The sequence below is a fragment of the Jaculus jaculus genome, chromosome 10 (assembly GCF_020740685.1).
Source record: "Jaculus jaculus isolate mJacJac1 chromosome 10, mJacJac1.mat.Y.cur, whole genome shotgun sequence".
In the NCBI taxonomy this organism is placed as follows: Eukaryota; Metazoa; Chordata; class Mammalia; order Rodentia; family Dipodidae; genus Jaculus; species Jaculus jaculus.
Genome location: NC_059111.1, coordinates 13,060,978 through 13,081,515, shown reverse-complemented (window position 1 = coordinate 13,081,515; position 20,538 = coordinate 13,060,978). Strand labels below are relative to the sequence as shown.

At 48.9% G+C, this 20,538-nt stretch overlaps 1 protein-coding gene across 7 annotated transcripts in view; it reads left to right on the top strand.

The window, feature by feature from the left end:
* Megf11 (multiple EGF like domains 11) overlaps positions 1-20,538 on the top strand; it is a 413,620-nt gene that overhangs the window by 343,455 nt on the left and 49,627 nt on the right. For all 7 annotated transcript variants that reach the window (XM_045160746.1, XM_045160744.1, XM_045160745.1 and 4 more), the window contains one exon: positions 7,959-8,133. In XM_045160746.1, coding sequence (XP_045016681.1) covers positions 7,959-8,133 — 175 coding nt within the window. The remainder of the gene's footprint in view (positions 1-7,958; positions 8,134-20,538) is intronic.

Genomic DNA, 20,538 nt, shown 5'->3' with positions numbered 1-20,538 from the left:
TGGGAAGCGGGGATGCAGGGACAGATGAGCCTGCCAGAGCACCTGAGATGGGGACTTCTGCAGCGGTACCCGGCCTGCCTGGTGACCTGAGAGAACAGGGACCCTTACCAGGAGGAAGTGATGCCTAGGTCAGGGGGACATGCAAGTCCCTTTGCTGAGGGGCAGAGATGCCAAGCAAAATGATTACAGTTGTCAGTAACAACCCCTGTCAACCAGGCATGGTGGTATATTCCACTAACCCCAGAACTCGGAAGGCTGTGAGGCAGGAGGATTGCTGTGAGCTCAAGGCCAGCCTGTGATTCATAGTGAGTCCTTGTCTCAAAAAAAAAAAAGGGCTGGAGAGATGGCTTAGCGGTTAAGCGCTTGCCTGTGAAGCCTAAGGACCCCGGTTCGAGGCTCGGTTCCCCAGGCCCCACGTTAGCCAGATGCACAAGGGGGCGCACGCGTCTGGAGTTCGTTTGCAGAGGCTGGAAGCCCTGGCGCGCCCATTCTCTCTCTCTCCCTCTATCTGTCTTTCTCTCTATGTCTGTCGCTCTCAAATAAATAAATAAAAAATGAACCAAAAAAAAAATTAAAAAAAAAAAAAAAACGGGCTGGGGAGATAGCTCAGCAGTTAAAGGCACTTGCTTGCAAAGCCTGCCAGCCTAGGGCCTGGGTTTGATTCCCCAGTACCCATGTTAAGGCAGATGCACAAAGTGTGCGTGCATCTGGAGTAAATTTGCAGTGGCAGGAAGCCCAGGCATGCCCATTCCCTTCCTTTCTTCCTCTCATAAATAAATTAAAATATATTTTTTTAAAATTACCGCCAGAGCCAAGGCATGGTAGCACATACCTTTAATCCTAGCACTTGGGAGGCAGAGGTAGGATTGTTGTGAGTTCTAGGTCAGCCTGGGCTAGTGTGAGACCCTACCTCAAAAATTCCAAAATTTGTAAAAATTACAAAGTTGGAGAGATGGCTTAGCAGTTAAGGTGCTTGCCTAAGGACTCATGTTCAACCCTCTAGGTCCCACATCAGCCAGACACACAGGGACATAGGCATACAAGATCACACATGTGCACAAGGGGGCACATGTCTGGAGTTCATTTTCAGTGGCTAGAGGCCCTGGCCAGTTCATATATATTCTCTCTCTCTCTCTCTCTCTCTTACTCACTCATTAAAAAAAAAAAAGCAGTCTGTTGGGCTTGCCTCGAAAAAATAAAAACTATAAAAATTACAGCCAGCCATCACACCCTGTCATCTTTTGAAAGGGATTTTTTTGAGTTAATTAATTAATTAATTAATTAATTTTTCAAAATAGGGTCTCACTCTAGCCCTGGCTGACTTTGAACACACTCTGTAGTCTCAGACTGACCTCAAATTTACAAGGATCCTCCTACCCCTGCCTTCCAAGTGCCGGGATTAAAGGTGTATGCCTCCACGGCCAGCTTATTTCTTGAGTTTTATAATACACAAGTAAGTAAATTAAGAACTTAGATGTTTCATTTTTTAGAAAGAGAACTGTAGGGAGCCTATGGATATAGCCCAGTTGGCAGAGTGTTTGCCTAGTATTTACAGAGCCCCTGTGTTCAATCCTCAGCATTGTTTAAACCTGGCATGGTGGCATGCCAGCACTCCGGAAGTAGAGGCAGTAAGATCAGAAGTTCAAAGACATCCTTAGCTACATAGCAAATTCAAGGCCTGCCTGGGTTACATGGGATTCTGTAGGGGTGGGAGGGGGGGAAGGGTATTACCATGGGATACTTTTTATAATCATGGAAAATGTTATTAAAAATAAAGAGAGAGAGGGAGAGAAGAAAAAATATATATGATTATAACAACAAAAGAAAGGGATAATCTCAAATTTGATTTTGAGCCTCCCAGTTTTCAGAGTAAGACAACGTTAGCACATTGACACCCCGAAGCAACCAAAGACGGCAGAGGGATAAAAAGAGACGGCGGAGTCTTCTTAGAAGCCTGTGCACCGGCTCGTGGTGCACTGGAGGACTCTTCCAGAGCCCACCGTGATGGGCAAAGTCAGCGCGTCCACTTGTGAGGCAGAGGCAGTGGGAACCTTCCAAAGGGAAGAGTGGGGAAGCGCTCAGAGTCTTTGCTGGCACCTCCTAGGTGGGCCAGGGCCCGTGGCTGCAGCCAAGGCTGGCTGGGGCATGCTGGGTCCAAGCTCGTCAGGGTTCAGGGCTATGGCTTAGCTAGTGCCTCGAACTTGAAGCCTAAATCCCAGAGGAAGCCCCTGGAAGGCGTGTGTGTGCGTGTGTGTGTGCACGCCTGCGCTAGGAGAAGGTGCTCTGTGACCACCGGCTGACAGCGTCATGGACAGGGTGCCCTGGTTACAATAGAGATGAGATGTTTCCAGAACCGTAAAGGTCGGGACATTTCAAGCACCCATGCCTTACACCTATTCTTTGTTCTATATTTACATTTTCTTATTGTGTTATATCTGACATATGCTTCAATTTGGAAAGTTAGAGAACATATAGACGTTTAAAGAAAAAAAAAAACAGAGTTGCTCATAATTTCTCAACCCAGGGATAAAGCGCAAAAAACATTTTGCTGGGCTGGGGAGATGGCTTAGCAGTTAATGCGCTTGTCTGCAAAGCCAAAGGACATAGGTTCAATTTCCCAAGACCCACATAAGCTAGGTGCACAAGGTGATGCATGCATCTGGAGTTCGCTGGCAGCAGCTGGATGCCCTTGAAGGCCCATTCTCTCTATCAGTGTGTATGTGTGTATCTCTCCGTCTCTCTCAAAATAAAATTTAAAGCATTTTGAAAAAACTTTTTGCTATAATCCATTCATTTTGTATCTTTGTGTTTATGGCACTTAAATATTTTTTTTATTTGTGGGCTAGAGAGATAGTTTAGCAGCTAAGGCGTTTGCCTGCAAAGCCAAAGGATCCCGGTTCAACTCTCCAGGACCCATATAAGCCAGATAGGCAAAGGGGTGCATGCGTCTGGAGCTCATTTGCAGTGGCTGGAGGCCCTGGAGCACCCATTCACACTCTCTCTCTCTCTCTCTCTCTCTCTCTCTCAAATAAATAAATAATAAAATATATTTTTTAAAAAATTTTATTTGTGCTGGGTATGGTAGTGGTGCATGCCTTTGATCGCAGCACTTGGGAGGAAGAAGTAGGAGGATCGCTATAAGTTTGAGGCCAGCCTGAGATTACATAGTAAATTCCAGGTCAGCCTCAAAAAAAAAAAAGTGTGTGTGTGTGTGTGTGTGTGTGTGTGTGTGTGTGTGTGTTTTGAGAGTTCCAAGGTCTCTTGCTTCTGCAAATGAACACCCATTCAGTTATACTTGGGTGACTGAGGAATTAAACCCAGACTGGCAAGCTTTGCAACCAATTAACTACTGAGACATCTCCAGCCCCTATTTAGTCACCTATTTTCACATTTCAAATCATGCCTGGCTTCTTGGGGGGGTTGTTTGGGGTTTCTTTGGTATTGGACCCAAGACCTCAAACATGCTAGGCAGGTGCTGAGCTGTATTACCAATCCTCAAATCATGATTTTGGGTTTGGGGGAGTTGTTTGTTTGGGGTGTTTTGGATACTAAGGGTCGAACCCTGGGGTGTACTGAGCAACTGCTGAGTCATACCCCAACCCTCAAATCATGACTGTATGTGTGATTTATTCCTTTCACTTACACCTCTGTCATCAGATATTTGGGGAAATGATGACCATCTCTCTAACATGGCTTTCTGTGGACAGTCATAATTCTCCTAACTGGCACCCTGTGGTCAGAAGTGGCAGGTGGCACAGAATGGAAACAGCCAGACGTAGGTTTGAATCTCATCTCAGGGCTGGAGATGGCTTAGTGATTAAGGCGCTTGCCGACAAGACCAAAGAACCCAGGTTCAGTTCCCCAGTGCGCACATGAAGCCGGATGCACAAGGTGGCACTTGCTTCTGAAGTTCACTTTCAGTGGCCAGAGGCCTTGCCATGCCCACATTCTCTCTATATATATATCTGCCTCCTTTTCTCTCACAAATAAATAAAATATTTTTCTTGGTTTTTCAAGGTAGATTCTCACTCTAGCCCGGGCTGACCTGGAATTCACTATGTAGTCTCAGGGTAGCCTTGAACTCACCATGATCCTCCTACCTCTGCCTCCTGAGTGCTGGGATTAAAGGCGTGCACCCCCATGCCCAGCAAATAAAATATTTTTAAAAATAAATAAGAAGGGGCTGGAGAGATGGCACAGTGATTAAGGTGCTTGCCTGCAAAGCCTAAGGACCCAGGTTCAATTCCCCAGTACCCATGTAAAGCCAGATGCACAGGGTACCTCGTGTGTCTGGAGTTCTGGTGTGCCCATTTCTTCCTTCCCTCCCCCGCATACTCCTCCCCACACGCCCCTTCCCATCTTTCTCTTTCAAATACATTAATAAATAAATAACCAATAAATAAAATGAATCCCAGCTCGACCACTCACTGACTTAGTTTGTGACCTTGGACAAGTCCTTCAACCTCCAAATGCCACCCATAAACTAGAGTCTCAGATTCCTACTTGATGGGCTTACTAAAGAGTAGAAATATATGTGTAAAGTGTCTGGTGGTTTACTAGCCGGGACACACATTATTTATTATTATTCAAATTGCTTCCATTTTCCTCTGTAATAAATAATGCTTCAGGGAACATCTCTATGCATAAATCTCTCTGTACAACCATGATTATTTCCTTAGGATAGATTCTTAGAAATGGAATTATGAGGCCAAGCATCCCGAATACTTTTAGGTCTCCCGAAACATAACCTCAAACTGTTTTGATAGCTTTAGCAGCATTAAAAAAAAAACAAAAAAAACTTACGTGTCTTGATAGAGAAAAGGTGATAGCCAATTGTTGTTTTGACTGGGTGATTAATGGGACTAAAAATCTTCTGAAGTGATGATTAGCTGCTTGTGCCTACGATTGCAGAATTGTCAGTGTCTACCCACCCCCTCATTTTCTGTGAGAACACCAGGGCCCCCAGAAGAGAGGCTGGCTGGGCGGCACACAATTAGCCCGGTCGGTCGTTTATTCATTCGCCAAGTGTGTGTTCAACATCTCCCGCGTGCCAGATCCCTGCTGGGTCCCGAGAGGAGGAGAGACAGACAAGGCCTCTCTCCCCCAGGGAGCGGCAACCTACTGGGGCAGACAGCCGAGAAACACAAACCAGCAGACGCAGAAAGTAATTAAACGTGGTGACAGCAGTGTGCGTGGTCAACTGTGCAACTGGACAGCGAGTGTGAGTCAGGGACTGGGACCACCACCACCGCAGCTAGATCAAGCCTCCATCCTCATCCGGGCTCCTGCTGCCAGCCCCTCAAGGCTGCCGCACAGGAGTCTTAGCAGCTTGTCTCTTACCCAACAGTTCGCTGGTGTGTTACTGGCCTAGCCCAGACGCAGATGTCAAGTGCCAGAGATTCGGGGTAGGGATCTAGCTCAATGGTAGGGCACTTGTCTAACATGAGTGAGGTCCTGGGTTTGATCCCGAGCCCTTCACAAAAGAGATTTACTAGAGAACGTACCCGAGAGGAGAAATAGAGGGGAGCTGGGGAGCTGGCAGAGCCGTTGGCCCTGACCCATGTGGGAGGGGTAAGGAAGAAGAGGGATGGAAGAGTCTACAGCCCAGTCTACCATCCTGGGAAACTGGGACAAGCCAAGGATCTTTTGTTTTGTGAGACAGGGTTTTCTGTAGACCCACATACACACACACACACACACACACACTTTTATATAAAAAGTAGCACAGTGGGCTGGAGAGATGGCTTAGCAGTTAAGCGCTTGCCTGTGAAGCCTAAGGACCCCGGTTCGAGGCTCGATTCCCCAGGACCCACATTAGCCAGATGCACAAGGGGGCGCAAGCATCTGGAGTTCATTTGCAGTGCCTGGAGTCCCTGGTGTACCCATTCTGTTTATCTGCCTCTTTCTCTCTCTGTTGCTCTCAAATAAATAAATAAAAATAAAAATAAAAATTTTTAAAGCACAAGCATCTAGCATTGGTTTGCATTGGCAAGAGCCCCTGGCACACCACCCCCCACACACGAAAAAATAATAAATAAATAAATAACGTTTTCTAAAAACCACAGCAGCTAGTTAATCATTTACACCCTAGTAAAGAGTCAGGAGATCTGAGCAGCACCTGGTCACCACATTCATTGATGAGTGGACACAAGGTGCCAGCCAGAGGTTGCCCCCTTGGAAGATCATGCCTGGCAGCCCCTGCCTCCAGCTGAATGGTCCTGTCTGTGGCCTTGACCTACAGGGAGGGAGACGGGCTCGCTCTGTTAAGGAGTAGCAGAAGGCACAGGTGAGGGGTAAGGGTGCTTGCCACTGCAGATGTGGTTGGCAGAGAGGCCACTTCTGTCCCGAGGGCTTGTCTTAACTCCACCAATGTCCACCAAGAGCCTGTGATACGGAGGGCCTCTGGTGTAATTGCCACCGCCCCATGCTGGTCCCCGCCTTAACTATCTGCTTTGAATGAAAAGCAGGTGAGTCTCTGAACCCCATAATCTACAAGGCAGTGGAGTAGTTGCTGCCCTCTACTTTGGTCTCAGTAGTTTGGGCTTTTTATTTATTTGTTTGTTTGGTTGTTGTTGTTTTTTTTTTTTTTTTTTTTGGTTTTTCAAGGTAGGGTCTCATTTGACCCTACTGACCTGGAATCACTATGTAGTCTCAGGGTGGCCTCAAACTCACAGCGATCTGCCTACCTCTGCTCCCAAGGGCTTGGATAAAGGCATGTGCCACCACGCCCATCCTCTGAGCAATTTTATAAAGAGCACGTGTTCGGGGGGATATAGCTGAGTTGGTACAGTGCTTTTCCAACACATACCAAGCCTTGCGCACCATCCCAGCACCACGTAAACTGCACGTGATGATACAGCCTGTAATCCCAGTACTTGAGAGGTGGAGGCAAGGGCTTAGACCAGGAATTCAAGATCATCCTTGGCTACATACCAAATTTGAGGCCAGCTTAAGCCACATGAGACCCTATCTTTAAAAGAAGAGGAGGAATCAAACCTAGGTCCTTTGGCTTTGAAGGCAAATGCCTTAGCCGCTAAGCCAATTACCATGGGATATTGTTTACAATTATGGAAGTTGTCAATAAAACAAAATTTTTTAAAAATGATGGCACACATCTTTAATTCCACCACTTGGGAGGCAGAGGTAGGAGGATCGCTGTGAGTTTGAGGTCAGCCTGAGACTACATAGTAAATTCCAGGTCAGCCTGAACAAGAGCAAGACCCTACCTCGGAAAAAAAAAAAAAAAAAGGAGGGCAGGAGAGATGGCTTAGCTGTTAAAGCATTTGCCTGCGAAGCCTAAGGACCCACGTTTGATTCCCCAGGACCAATGTCAACCAGATGTACAAGGTGGAGCATGCATCTGGAGTTCATTTGCAGTGGCTAGAGGCCCTGATATGCCAATTCTCTCTCTATCTGCCTCTCTCTCACACTCTCTCTCAAAATACTGGTTTTTTGAGGTAGGGTTTCACTCTAATCCAGGCTGACCTGGAATTCACTAAGTAGTCTCAGGGTGGCCTTGAACTTATGGTGATCCACCTACCTCTGCCTCCCAAGTGCTGGGATTAAAGACGTGCGCCACCATGCCTGGCTTCTCAAAAATATTTCTGACAATAAAAGAAGAAAAAAAGAAAGGGGAGGGATAAAATAAAGGGGGGAAGGGAAGGAGGGAAGGCATAATTAGAAGTTGGAAAGCCTGGCTTCTAATCCTGGTCTCGCTACCTCCTTGCTGTGTGACTTTAAGTTAAGTCATATAATTACTTATGAGCCTGTTTCTAGGCACAATGGAGACCGCGTACAGCCTTAGTATCTTCTCCTAAAGAATCAAGGCACAAAGAACTTTAACCTCAAAGGTCCTTTGACCTGGTGCCCTGGGCAGACCAGACGTGGGATGGGCACAGCGGGGAACGTGGCTACACCCCTGACCAGACTGTCCGCTTCACCTTTTCTCCTTGACTCAGCTGCCACCCAGTCACCGGAGCTTGTGCCTGCCAACCTGGCTGGTCTGGCCACTACTGCAATGAGTCCTGCCCTGCTGGCTACTATGGCGACGGCTGCCAGCTGCCTTGCTCCTGTCAGAATGGTGCCGACTGCCACAGCGTCACAGGGGGCTGCACGTGTGCCCCGGGCTTCATGGTAAGTCAACAGGACCTCTGCTGGGCCAGACCGCAGAACGTTTTTGGCGATCAGGGATAAAGGATGGGCCTGTCTCTCCTGTGTTCTCTGAAAGATAAGAGCTGGCCTGAGAAACCCTGATGCTGTTCTCCGGGGACTAGGGCTCTGACTGTAAAAGTAACAGGAGGAGAGGGTCTCTTCATTGTCCCCCCCAACTCTGACCCCTATCTTGCTTTGCCTTGCGTATCTAATGCACATACTATTTTCATGTCATGATAACGCCAGTGCACGCATGCAGTTTCACATTTTGCCTTCTTCCACATACGTTTCAGCGTTGCTGGGTAGTCTTCTCATTCTAAGCAGCGGCCTAAGAGTAAGAAAGCCTGTGAACTCCCTGCTTGCCCAGCCATTCCCTCACTGCTGAACATTAAGCCGTGTCCCCTTGTTCACGGCCCGTGTTGCCATGAACATCTTTGTACAAGCAACTTCCCGCACCACCCCCACCGCCCCATTGAATTATTTCCTTCAGGTGAATTCCCAGGTCAGCGGACACAATATATCCGTGGCCCTTGATGGATGTCGCCCCCATCGCTGGCCTTAAGGGTTATATAAATCTGTGCGGTCGCCAGTCATCTGTGCATGCGCCTAGTTCCGAAGCTATTTTGGCTTGTGGTATTCTTGTTTGTTTGTTTCTTTCTTTCTTTCTTTTTTCTTTCAGTCCTGCTAATTATGTAGGTAGAAAATGGCTCCTTAACGTGGCTCTAATTTGTATTTCTCTGATTACGGGGGAGCGTGAACGGTTTTTTTTCTCCCCCATGTTTGTTTACTATTTGTAATTCCTCATGAATTGTGTTGGGCTTTCTGAGGTCTGGTTCAGGGGAACTCAATGCTGGGAAAGGAATCCTGCTCAAAGTGGGCCATGCCCAGTGGGTCTGACATGCACAGGGGACCCCTGGGGCTCTCGTGTTTTACTGTGCTGCAAGAAATGTTTGTGTAACCGAAAGCATGTGCCCCCAGAACTATGCTGGCTATCCTACCTACCTACCAACTAGGTGGCCTTGGAGCTGTGATGCGTCCTCTCAGGTTCTGTTTCCTCCCCTGTGAAGTGGCCACCTACCTTACAAAGTTGCTTATAGGTGCAGAGAATGGATTTGGGCCTGGGTGTGGTCTGGGCTGAGCCAATGTGCTACCAGGATGGAGATTCACTCATATCCAAGAGTCTATTGCCATAGTGGCAGTGAGGGCTTGCCTGCTGGTACATTTTTTGTCGGGGGGGGGGGGAGGAAGGGCATGTGTATGTATTCATGTGAGGCTCTGTGAGTGCAGAGGTGCACGTGTGCACAAACGTGTGGAGACCAGTGAACATTTTTTTTAATTTGTTTGTGAGCACTGAGAGGAGATAGAGAGAGAATGGGCACACCAGGGCCTCCAGCCACTGCAAACAAACTCCAGACACATGTGCCTCTTGTGCGTCCAGCTTACGTGGGTCCTGGGAATGGAACCTGGGTCCTTTGGCTTTGCAGGGAAACACCTTAACCACTAAGTCATCTCTCTAGCCCCAGAGAACAATTTTTGGTGGTGTTTCCCAGGCACTGTCCACCTTTTCTGAGACAGGGACTGTCATTGGCCTGGAACTTGCCAAGTAGGCTAGACTGGCTGGCTTAGTAAGCCCCAGAGAGCCTCCTGTCCCTGCCCTCCCCACCCCGCCCCCCACACTGGGATAACAAGTGCTACTATGTTCAGATTGTTTTGAATATTTTATTTTTATTTCTTTATTTCAGAGAGAGAGAGGTACAGATATAGGCAGGTAGACAGAGAGAATGGGCGCACCAGGGCCTCCAGACGTGTGCGCCCCCTTGTGCATCTGGTTAACGTGGGTCCTGGGGAATCGAGCCTCGAACTGGGGTTCTTAGGCTTCATAGGCAAGCGCTTAACTGCTAAGCCATCTCTCCAGCCCTATGTTCAGGTTTTTAAAGATATTTTTATTGATTGATTTGAGAGAGAGAGAGAAGCAGATAAAAAAAGAATATGGACATGTCTCCAGCCACTGCAAGTGAATTCCAGATGAATGTGCCACCTTGTGTGTCTGGCTTGTATGGGTCCTGGGGGATCGAACCTGGGTCCTTTGTCTTTCCAGGAAAGCGCCTTAGCGCTAAGCCATCTCTTCAGCCCCAGGTCCATATTTTTAATGTGGGTTCTCTGGGTCAAACTCAGGTCCTCATGCTTGTGAGGCAAGCACTGTATCCGTTGACCCATCTCCTCCCCCTCTTGACGCTGTCTTTGAGGGCAGGTCACCTCTGGCCTACAGAGCAGGCTCGCAACCCAACATTATCCAGACCCGTTCTCCTCTGTAGAGGTGGAACCACACTCGAGCATCTTTTTTTGCAAAAAAAAAAATTATTAATTTTTATTGAAAGCTTCCATAATTATAGACAAAAAGCCCTGGTAATTCTCCCCACACACACACACACTTTCCCTTTGCAACTCCATTCTCCATCATATCCCCTCCTCCTCTCAATCAGTCTTTCATTTTGATGACATCATCTTTTTTATATTTTTTTTTATCTTTTTTTATTGATGACATCATCTTTTCCTCCTATTATAATCATTTATGTAGGTAGTGTCAGGCACTGTGAGGTCGTGGGTATCCAGGCCATTTTGTGTCTGGAGGAGTGTACTGTAAGTAGTCCTACCCTTCCTTTGGCTCTTACAGTCTTTCCGCCCCTTCTTCCACAATGGACCCTGAGCCTTGGGGGTGTGATAGGAATGCTACAGTGCTGAGCACTCCTCTGTCACTTCTTCTCAGTACTATGGTGCCTTTTGTGGACTCGGACATCTTTAAAAGGACAGAAGTCTGTCCTTCCTAGGTGGCTCCTCTCTAATTTGCCTGTGTTCCCATGAGTTTGTAATCTCCACAGGAGATGTGGGATTGAGCAGGAGCAAATAGTTGTTGGGCAAGAAAGATCTCCCATGCTGGGCATTGTGACGCACGTCTTTAATCCCAGCACTCAGGAGCCAGAGGTAGGAGGATCGCCGTGAGTTTGAGGCCACCCTGAGACTACAGAGTGAATTCCAGGTCAGCATGAGCTAATGAGACCCTACCTCGAAACCCCCCCCACACACACACAAAAAAAAGATCTCCCATGGCCAAGTGGTCTGGTGAGTGGAGTGGATGGCAGCAGTTGTCAGTGAAGCATCCTGTCCCCGTCCCAGCTTGGCGATGGTATTAGTTCCCTTCTCATTGCTAGGACAAAATACCTAAGGTGGAAGGAACAATTCAAGGGAGGAAGGGTTGACTTCAGCCTATAATTCCAGGATGTAGGCATGGCAGCTGGAACATGACACAGAGCTGGTCGCGTTCCTGCACAGTGGGAAACTGAGAGGGAAGAACGCAGCTGCTTAGTCAGTTTCTCCTTTTTATTATTTTGTCCAGGTCCCCAGTCCATGGGATGGTGCTGCCCATAGTCAAGGTGGGTCTTCCCACATCAGTGAACCGAGTCAAGATAATCCCAAACCCGGCATGGTGGTGCCCGCCTTTAGTCCCAGCACTCAAGAGGCACAGGCAGGAGGATCGCTGTGAGTTCAAGGCCACCCTGAGACTACATAGTGGATTCTAGGTCAGCCTAGGCTAGAGTGAGACCCTACCTTGAAAAACCAAAACAAAACAAAAAAAATCTTTCACAGGCATGCCCAGAGGTTCGCATCATGTAGATCATCCCTCACAGGTAATCTTAGGGCTTGTCAAGTTGACAATATGAACATCACACTGTTTTGGAGGTTCATTGACTTTGAACAAGTGGCTTCCTCTCCTTGAGGTCCCAGTTTCTTTGTTTTGTTTTTTTTTTTTATATTTTATTTTAGAGAGCAAGCAAGAGGGGGGGGGAGGGGAGAGAGAATTGCACACCAGGGCCTCAGCTACTGCAATCAAACTCCAGACACTTGTGCCACCTAGTGGGCATGTGCAAACTTGAGCCTGCGTCACCTGTTTTTTTTGTTGTTGTTGTTGTTGTTTTCGAGGTAGGGTCTCACTCTAGCCCAGGCTGACCTGGAATTCACTATGTCGTCTCAGGCTGGCCTCCCAGAGATCCTCCTACCTCTGCCTCCCAAGTGCTGGGATTAAAGGTGTGTGCCACCACGCCTGGCTATTGCCTCACCTTTTTGTGCATCTGGCTTATATGGGATCTGGAGAGTCAAAAATGGGTCCTTAGGCCTTGCAGGCAAGCACCTTACCCACAAAGCCATCTCTCCAGCTGCCAGTTTCTTTATTTGTAAGTAGTGAATGTTCAGGGAGAAGACAGACCCACTGATTTCTGAGATGGTTTGCAGTATGGACTCCAAGGACACATCCTTCGAGGAATGAGAGAAAGTTGCCACCCTAGGGTAGGAGGCTCGGTAAGGGTCATCATGGTCTTATGGTGTACATTGTCCTGCTGAGAGTCCCTCCTCTCTTTTCCTTCTTGACTCCCAGCTGCCATGAGTAATCACTGATCCTCAGAAGAAGGGGGAATTTAGGCTGGAGAGATGGCTCAGCAGTTAAGATGCTTGTCTGCCTGCAATGCCCAAGGACCCCAGTTCAATTCCCCAGTACCTACATAAAGCCAGATGCATCTGGAGTTCATTTGCAGTGTCCAGAGGCCCTGGCATGCCCATTCTCTCTCTTCTCTATCGGCCCCCCTCCCTCTCTCTCTCCCTGCCTCTCTGTCAAATAAAATTATTTAATAATAATAATATAATAATAATAATGAAAAGGGGGAAACTGGGGCGGCCCTGCGAAGACCAGGAGGTGAGCATTGTCTGTGTGTCTGTCTGTGTGCTCACTGCCCCCATCCAGAGCACCACACGTCTGGTGGTCAGGCCACTGCTTCCCATTTAGGCTGCAAATGACTTCCTGTCCTTGAACTTTATGGGGCTGGTGTTAGGATCATCTTTGGAGTCCTGCTTGCCTAGAGCTCCCAACCACAGCAGATTTGTGAGCAAGCTGTCTGGGTGAGACCCTGCGAGTTCCCATTCATCTCCTGCTGCTCAGCCTCATTATACCTGGAAAGGCTTTCCCGGGGTCCTGGCCAGTGTCAGGCTGGCCACTGGAGGTGATGACTGAGCAGTCAATTGTTCCCAACCGGCATGAGCTCCAGGCTCCAAGGGGGGAGAAAGGCCATTACACTGGCCCCCTCGCTGCAGAATGAATGTGACTTCCTGCAATTAGCCTGCTTAGTAACATGGGGGATGGGGCAATCAATCCAGTGAGGATCCCCGCAAAGCATCCCGCAGTCAGTAATAATTAGCAACGTCTTTGTCTGTCGGTTGATTTGTGACTTTATATACCTGCTTGTTTCCTGAAAGATTTCAAGACCCGGAGTTAGTGAGAGACTAGTTTAAAAAAAAAAAAAAGTTCATTTCTGGATATTGGATTCCTTCATCCCAGGCTCAGGGGCTATAGACTTGCTACTGCGGCTTTATTGGGTCTCACTTTCCCTCTCAGCGCTATGGGAGGAGTCAGCCAGTGTCCCCTGCCCTTTGATGTGTGGTGCTGGTGCAGTCTTGGGTGTTAGGTGGTGCCTCAACTGTCCCCTCCCTAACAAGGGTTCTGGAAAGAGGATGCCTGCTCAGCTTTCTTAACCTCTGGGGACTACAGGGGGCGGGGATCTTAGGCTGGACATATGCATGAGCAGTGCTAATGAGATGGTACAGAGCCTCCCTCCCCACTTCTGTCCCCCACCACACACACACACACACACACACACACACTAGCGCAGGACTTACTAGCCTGGTCGTCCATGCCCCATAGGCACATGGGGCAGAAGCAGGCCCCTGCTTGGCACACTGAAGCTCTTGGTCCTCACCTTCTCTCCTTCCTTCCTTCCAAAGATATGGGTGTTATACTGCCAAGTACTGTGGAGTGGGGGGCAGCTGGGGGTGGAACGAAGCTTATCAAGTCATCCATTCAGCCACCAAGGCTCTCATGCTCCAATGGTAACTGTACTCATGGGACCAGGAAGATGATTCAGTGGTTAGAGCACATGCCACCCAATTGTGAGGACCCAAGTTCAGCTCCCCAGCACCCATGTGAATGCCAGGCGTAGTGGTGTGCGCCTGCAGACCCAGTGCTCAGGAGGGGGAGGTGGGAACAGAGGCGGGCGTTTTACACATGAGCCTCGACTTGGAGCATCCATTGGCGGATGGCCCGAGGGCTTCCCGGTGCCGGGAAAGTGCTAAACTAGAAGGCAAGAAACCACTTGCACGTTTCTGGTGCTGCTCGTGTCTGGAGTTCTATTCCCCATCTTCAGAATGGGAACGAAATTCTCTGCCCAGCGATGTGGCCACCAGTCCCTATCCCAGTGGGAGGGCTACCAACCCTGAGTGGCAGTGTTTCAGCACCTTGGACAGAGCCACGAAGGTCCACTGGCTACTGACTGCTCTTAGATCCTAGGGTCTTCAGCTGGACAAAACTGGAGAGAGAGATGCGAGGTGGAATGGGGTGGGGGTGGGGGGGTCTTGTGATGACAGAGGGGCTCAGGCCAGCAGAATCCTGGGACACCTGCAGTCCTGTCCAGGCAGTGTCAGCGTGAAGAGGCGAGGTCCTTTCTATCCAAGGACCCTGGCTAGAGAAGTAACTGAGCAGCCGGTGAGGGTCTTAGTGGGGACAGCCACCCACTTGCAGGCTAGGGTTACGTTAGTCACCGCCCACCACAGGAAGCTCAAACCTCTTCCCTTTGCCGCTGTATTATCTACATTTGTCATTCCTGTGACTAAATACCGGACGAGAAATAGTTCCAGGGGCTTCAGTTCCCTGTGGCGGGGGAAGGCAAGGTGGCAGGAGCCGGAGGCAAAAGGAGCTGAGTGATGCTCGTCTTCTCGCGTTCTCTGTTTTAGTCGGTCCAGGACCCTGACCCCTGGGTGGGGGCCATTCACACGTAGGATGGGTCTTCCCATCTCAGTCAAATTCATCTGCAAACTCCCTCGAAGACATGTCCAGGGGCTTGATTCCATGGTGATTCTAGATCCTCTCAAGTTGACAGTTAAGTTTAAGCCTCAAGTTGACAGTTAAGTTTAAGCCTCACAGTCACTTTCCACCCCGACCTTCTCTGCTATGTGGTGGCCACACATGACTCACTTCCCCCCAATATCCATCTCTGCCTCTTCCTAGAGGACCCTCTCCTCAATCCTCATAGCATCTGTGAACATCTTGTTTTGTTTGTTTGTTTGTTTGTTTGTTTGTTTCTGAGGTTAGGATCTCACTCTAGCCCAGGCTGACTTGGAACTCATTCTGGAGTCCCAGACTGGCCTTGAACTCACAGCAACCCTGAGGGCTGGGATTAAAGGCCTGTGCCACCATGCCTAGCTTATGAACATGTTTTTGTTTGTTTGTTTGTTTGTTTGTTTGGGTTTTTTCGAGGTAAGGTCTCATTGCAGCCCAGTCTGACCTGGAATTCACTCTGTAGTCTCAGGGTGGCCTCAAACTCACAGCGATCCTCCTACCTCTACCTCCCAAGGGCTGGGATTAAAGGCATGTGCCACCATGCCCTGCATGAACATTTTTTTTAAAGTACTTTTATTGAGGCCATGCATGGTGGCAGATAACTTTAATGTCAGCCCTTGGGAGGTAGAGGTAGGAGGATCGCTGTGAGTTTGAGGCCACCCTGAGACTACAGAGTGAATTCCAGGTCAGCCTGGGCTGCAATGAGACCTTACCTCAAAAAAACAACAACAAAAAAAAAAAAATTACTTATTTGCAAGCAGAGAAAGAGAGAGAGGAAACGGGCATACCTGGGCCTCCAGCTGCTACAGACAAACTTCAGACGCACCCACTACTTTGTGTGTCTGGCTTTATGTGGGTAGCGGGGAATTGAACCCAGGCTGTCAGACTTTGCAGACAAGCACCTTTAACCACTGGACCATCTCCCCAGCCCTCTACTGAGTATCTTGCTCAGCCTTTCGTCAGCGCTCCTGCCTCCACAGAACTCACACTGTCGCCCCCTCTGCACTCCTGGCGCGTGGCTCCCACCCAGTCTTCTTCCCTGAGAACAAAGGACCCCTCTCCCTCTCCCTTGAACCTCCTTAATACACTCCCAGCCACACCTACCACATGAACAGCTTTTTCAGTGAACCCTCGGCAATGAATGAAATCCTTGAGAAGGTTTCTCCTTCAAGGAGAAATTTCCAGAGTGGAATCTGTAGGAAGGAAATTCAGCGTGTTTCCCAAGAGGAGCTGGAACTTGAATTCCCCCGTAGGCCTCTCTAAGATTTAACTAGGAACTGTCTTTTGGCACCACTTCAGGGCACCTTGACCAATGACAGGTACACGCACTTTATGCAATGGGGGCAAGGGTTAGGTGGAGACCCTGGAGCCAGACATCCTGCCCTCCGGCTTTGCGCGTGTGTGTAGGTGTGTGTGTGTGAGAGAGAGAGAGCTACATATACCCTGGGTAACACAAACATGCAAAATCCAGAGGAGGACGTCGGGTGTTATAGGGCTGGGGTTACAGGCATGCGTGGGCACATCTGGCATCGTGCACATGTGCTGGGGAATCAAACTCGGGTCCTTCAGCTTGCGCAGCAAGTTTTCTTACCCACTGTGCCATCCTCCTTGCCCCCTGCTGCTGCTCATTGTTATGTGACCTCAGGCAGGGTATCACCATGGTGGCACACTCATGGTGGCAGAGGTGGGAGGATCGCTGTGAGTTCGAGGCCACCCTGAGGCTGCATAGTGAATTCCAGGTCAGCCTGAGCTAGAGTGAGACCCTACCTCAAAAACAAAACAAAAAGCCCGGTGTGGTGGTGTATTCCTTTAATCCCAGCACTTTGGGAGGCAGAGGTAAGAGGGTCGCCATAAGTTTAAGGCCTGGGCTAGAGCAAGATCCTACCTCAAAAAAAAAAAAAAAAAAAAAGGAAAGGGAAAGGGAAAGAATCATCTATCCATAGGATTATGAGGCTGATTAATTAACTTATGCAAAGAACTTAGAATGTCCATCATTATTATCACATTTCTAGCCACTATGACCACGAACTTCAGTTACCTAACCCACAGGTGTCCCACTTGAAGAGCTAAGTGGCCCCAGCCTGAGGGCCTGTCTAGGGCACAGATGGAGATGGGTAGGAGGAATGGAGCATTTAGCTGCAAATTCCCCCTAGGTGGAGCTGCAGGGCCCCCAGGCTCCGGGTCTCCCAGAGCAGCCCAGAAGACAGTAGACACAGAGGGAGGTAGGTTTAATTTTACAGCCTCATGTTCTCAGTGCTCCTGTCCTTCACTAAGCCCCCCCCCCCCCCCCCCCCCGGGCACCAGCCCGACCGAGTCCCGGTATAGCTCCAGGACTAATTGCAGCCACGGTACCTGCGGAGCGCCGCCTGTGAGGTCACAGCCAGCCTGTGAAGACGCGGTTTGCAGGCCCCTCCCGCTGCCTGCTCCCTGCATGGCGTCCGCCGCAGGGCTGGGAGATAAGGGCTTCCTCGGCCATTGCCCAGCTCTGACGCCTTCTTTTCAGCTCTGGCTGTCATGGGGACAGGAGAGCACAGCGGGCAAGGCAGAGAGGCCCAGGGTCCCCTCCCACACGACTCTGGGCCCATATTTCTCCCCAGGATGACAGCGTTTCTATTACCTTAAAGGGCTCATCTATTCATGCTGTAATTTTTTGAAGCCCTGTCTGCCATTATTGAACCTTGCACGCCGGCGAGGGGAGCAAACACTCCATCACCCAAATGAGCAAACTCCTTCCTGCATTTTTCTCCGCTTTCTCCATGCCACCTGTCCGTGGGCCGTATGCAAACCTCAGCTGCTTTGGCCGTGGAAGGCGGGGAGGGAGGAGATGAGAGTATAGAATGTGTGTGCATTTCCTGTTTGAATCGTTTTCATCTTCATTGGACTAAGGTCCATAAACTCTTGGCCCTAAGAACCAAAAAAAAAAAAAAAAACCCAACTCACTCGTCGCACTGAACTAATTTCCTAATTATTTCCTAGATACAGCTCTGGGCATGAGAGCAACAATGGCCATGAACAGGGACCAAGACAGTACAAAGGCTTAGAAACAGCCCAAGAATATAAACACGCACACATGTGTACACACACACACTCCAGTACTCAAAACCTAGTACTGCTGTCACTTGCCATGTGGCTTGGGTGATTTACTTAGACAAGTCAACACTCGGTTTCTCATCTGTAAAATGAACTGGAGTTGTAGCTCAGTTGGCTAGGTGTTTACCCAGCATGCGCAAAGTCCTGAGTGTAGCCCCCCGCATCACATGAGCTGGACATTGTGGTACACATCTGTAATCCCAGCACTCAGGAGGTGGAGGCAGGAGGATCAGGCATTCAAGCTCATCCTTGGCTTCATAAGGAGTCTGAGGACGGTGAAGGCTGTCTGTGTGTGTGTGTGTTTTAAGTAAGGCTGAAGAGATGGCTGGGCAGTTAAAGGTGCTTGCTTACAAAGCCTAATGACTGATTCCCCAGTGCCCACGTAAAGCCAGATGCATAGAGTGGCGTATGTAACTGAAATTCATTTGTAGTGGCTAGAGGTCCTGATGTACCCATTCCCTCTCTCTCATCTTCATTCTCTTTCTCTCTTGCTCTGCTCACAAATAAAATAAAAAGGCCACACCAAGCTGGTCGTGGTGGCACATGCCTTTAATCCCAGCACTCAAGAGGCAGAGGTAGGAGGATCTCTGAGTTCGAGGCAACCCTGAGACTACATAGTGAATGTTAGGTCAGCCTGGGCTAGAAAGTGAGACCTCAGCTCAGGGGGGAAAATAAAACCCACAGCAAATCATCTGTAAGTTAGGGTACATAATGGTCCTATGTTATAACGCAATCCTTAGGATTGAACAAGGTAAAATATACACAATACTTAGAACACAGCCCAGTGTGTAGAGGACAGTATATATTAAGGTGCCCTGCATGACTAAGTAGGGAAGAGACAGCATCAAGTTGAGGTCAGACAAGCCTGGGTTGGAAGCCCGAGACTGTCCCTCAGTGTCTGTGTGACCTTAAAAGCAGTAGGCTGCATCTCTTGGAGCCCCAGCCTCTCTCTATACAGTGGGTGAAACAGGCCAACCCTGCCTAGGCTGTGGCACATTGGATGGCATGCAGCATGTAGCCCACCGTGGAGAGTTGAGAATTGCTCTACGCAAGGGGAGAGTTGGAAGAACACCCTGTGCTTTCGTGGTGCCCCCCCTCTCATTTTGTGGGGAAAGAAAGTGAGGTCAGAGAAGGAAAATGACTTGTCTCAGGTCACACAGCAAACCCCCTCCCCCCCAGCAGATCTGGAATCTAACAGAGCTGACAGCGCCTAGTCTAATGCTCCTTCCGTCCACTTTTACCTAACTGTCATGAGTTTGTTGTCCCCAGAATAGACAGCTACTGATTTTTTTTTTTTTTCCTCCTGGGCAGGAGGGACAGTGGTAGGGATCCAAGGGCAATGTGTACCAGGAAGTTAAATCGTGTTGGCAATTAATCCACAGAGCAAAGTAGAGAAAATTGGCTTTATGTCACTAAGGCTGAGTGTAGCTTCCCCCTCTGGGACCTAGTGGTTTGCGGCTTCATTAGGGGAAAATGCTGACTCTTCTCTTCCCATCTCACACCACGCTTTTCCTGGTGAACCTCTGATGCCCTTTTATCTGCGCCCTCATCACTGGGGCCACAGCCTGGTGCTATACTCTGCATGTGGCATGAGATGTCGGGGTAGGTCCCAGGCACGTGGTGTACCCAGTTTTCTTTTTGTTCAAATCTCTGGCCTAGATGAGGCTCTGAGTCTTACCCCCAGATTCCAAAGGGTGGAGTAGGGCCACCAGCTGATGAGCCACTCTTGAAGGTCCGACTGCAGGAAGTAGGCAGCTGTTAGAAGCGTTTGTTTTGCTGGACCAGGTTCTTGATGTCTTGTTCAAAGAATTTCAAAAGCATACAGAGGGTGTAGCAGACAGATTCAGGTTCACTGACTGAGATGAACTTTCAGACCAGGCACAGTTATAGAAGAAGGGATTTATTGAAGCTTACAGATCCAGGGGACGTTCCATAATGGCAGAAGAAGCTAGCCTGCCTTCACAGGCCCAAACAGAGAGAGAAGTATAAGCCCAAGACCATAGCACACTTCAGGAACTCCAGCTGGGCACATTTTGCATATCTTTAAATTAATATCTGAAACCCACCACCACACCTTAAGATATACCCAGCGACACTGCCTCCAGCCAGGTGGCTACAAATGCAAACTACAAACAATAAAAACTGAATATATTGGGGGCCATCTATTCAATTCAAACCATCACAGAGGGCTAGAGAGATGGTTCATTAAGGCACTTGCAAAGCCTGATGGCCTGGGTTTGACTCCCCGGTACCTGCGTAAAGTTAGATGCATCAAGTGGCACATGCATCTGGAGTTCATTTGCAGAGGCAGGAGGCTCTGGTGTGCCCATTCTCTCTCTCTCTCTCTCTTCTTCTTTCTT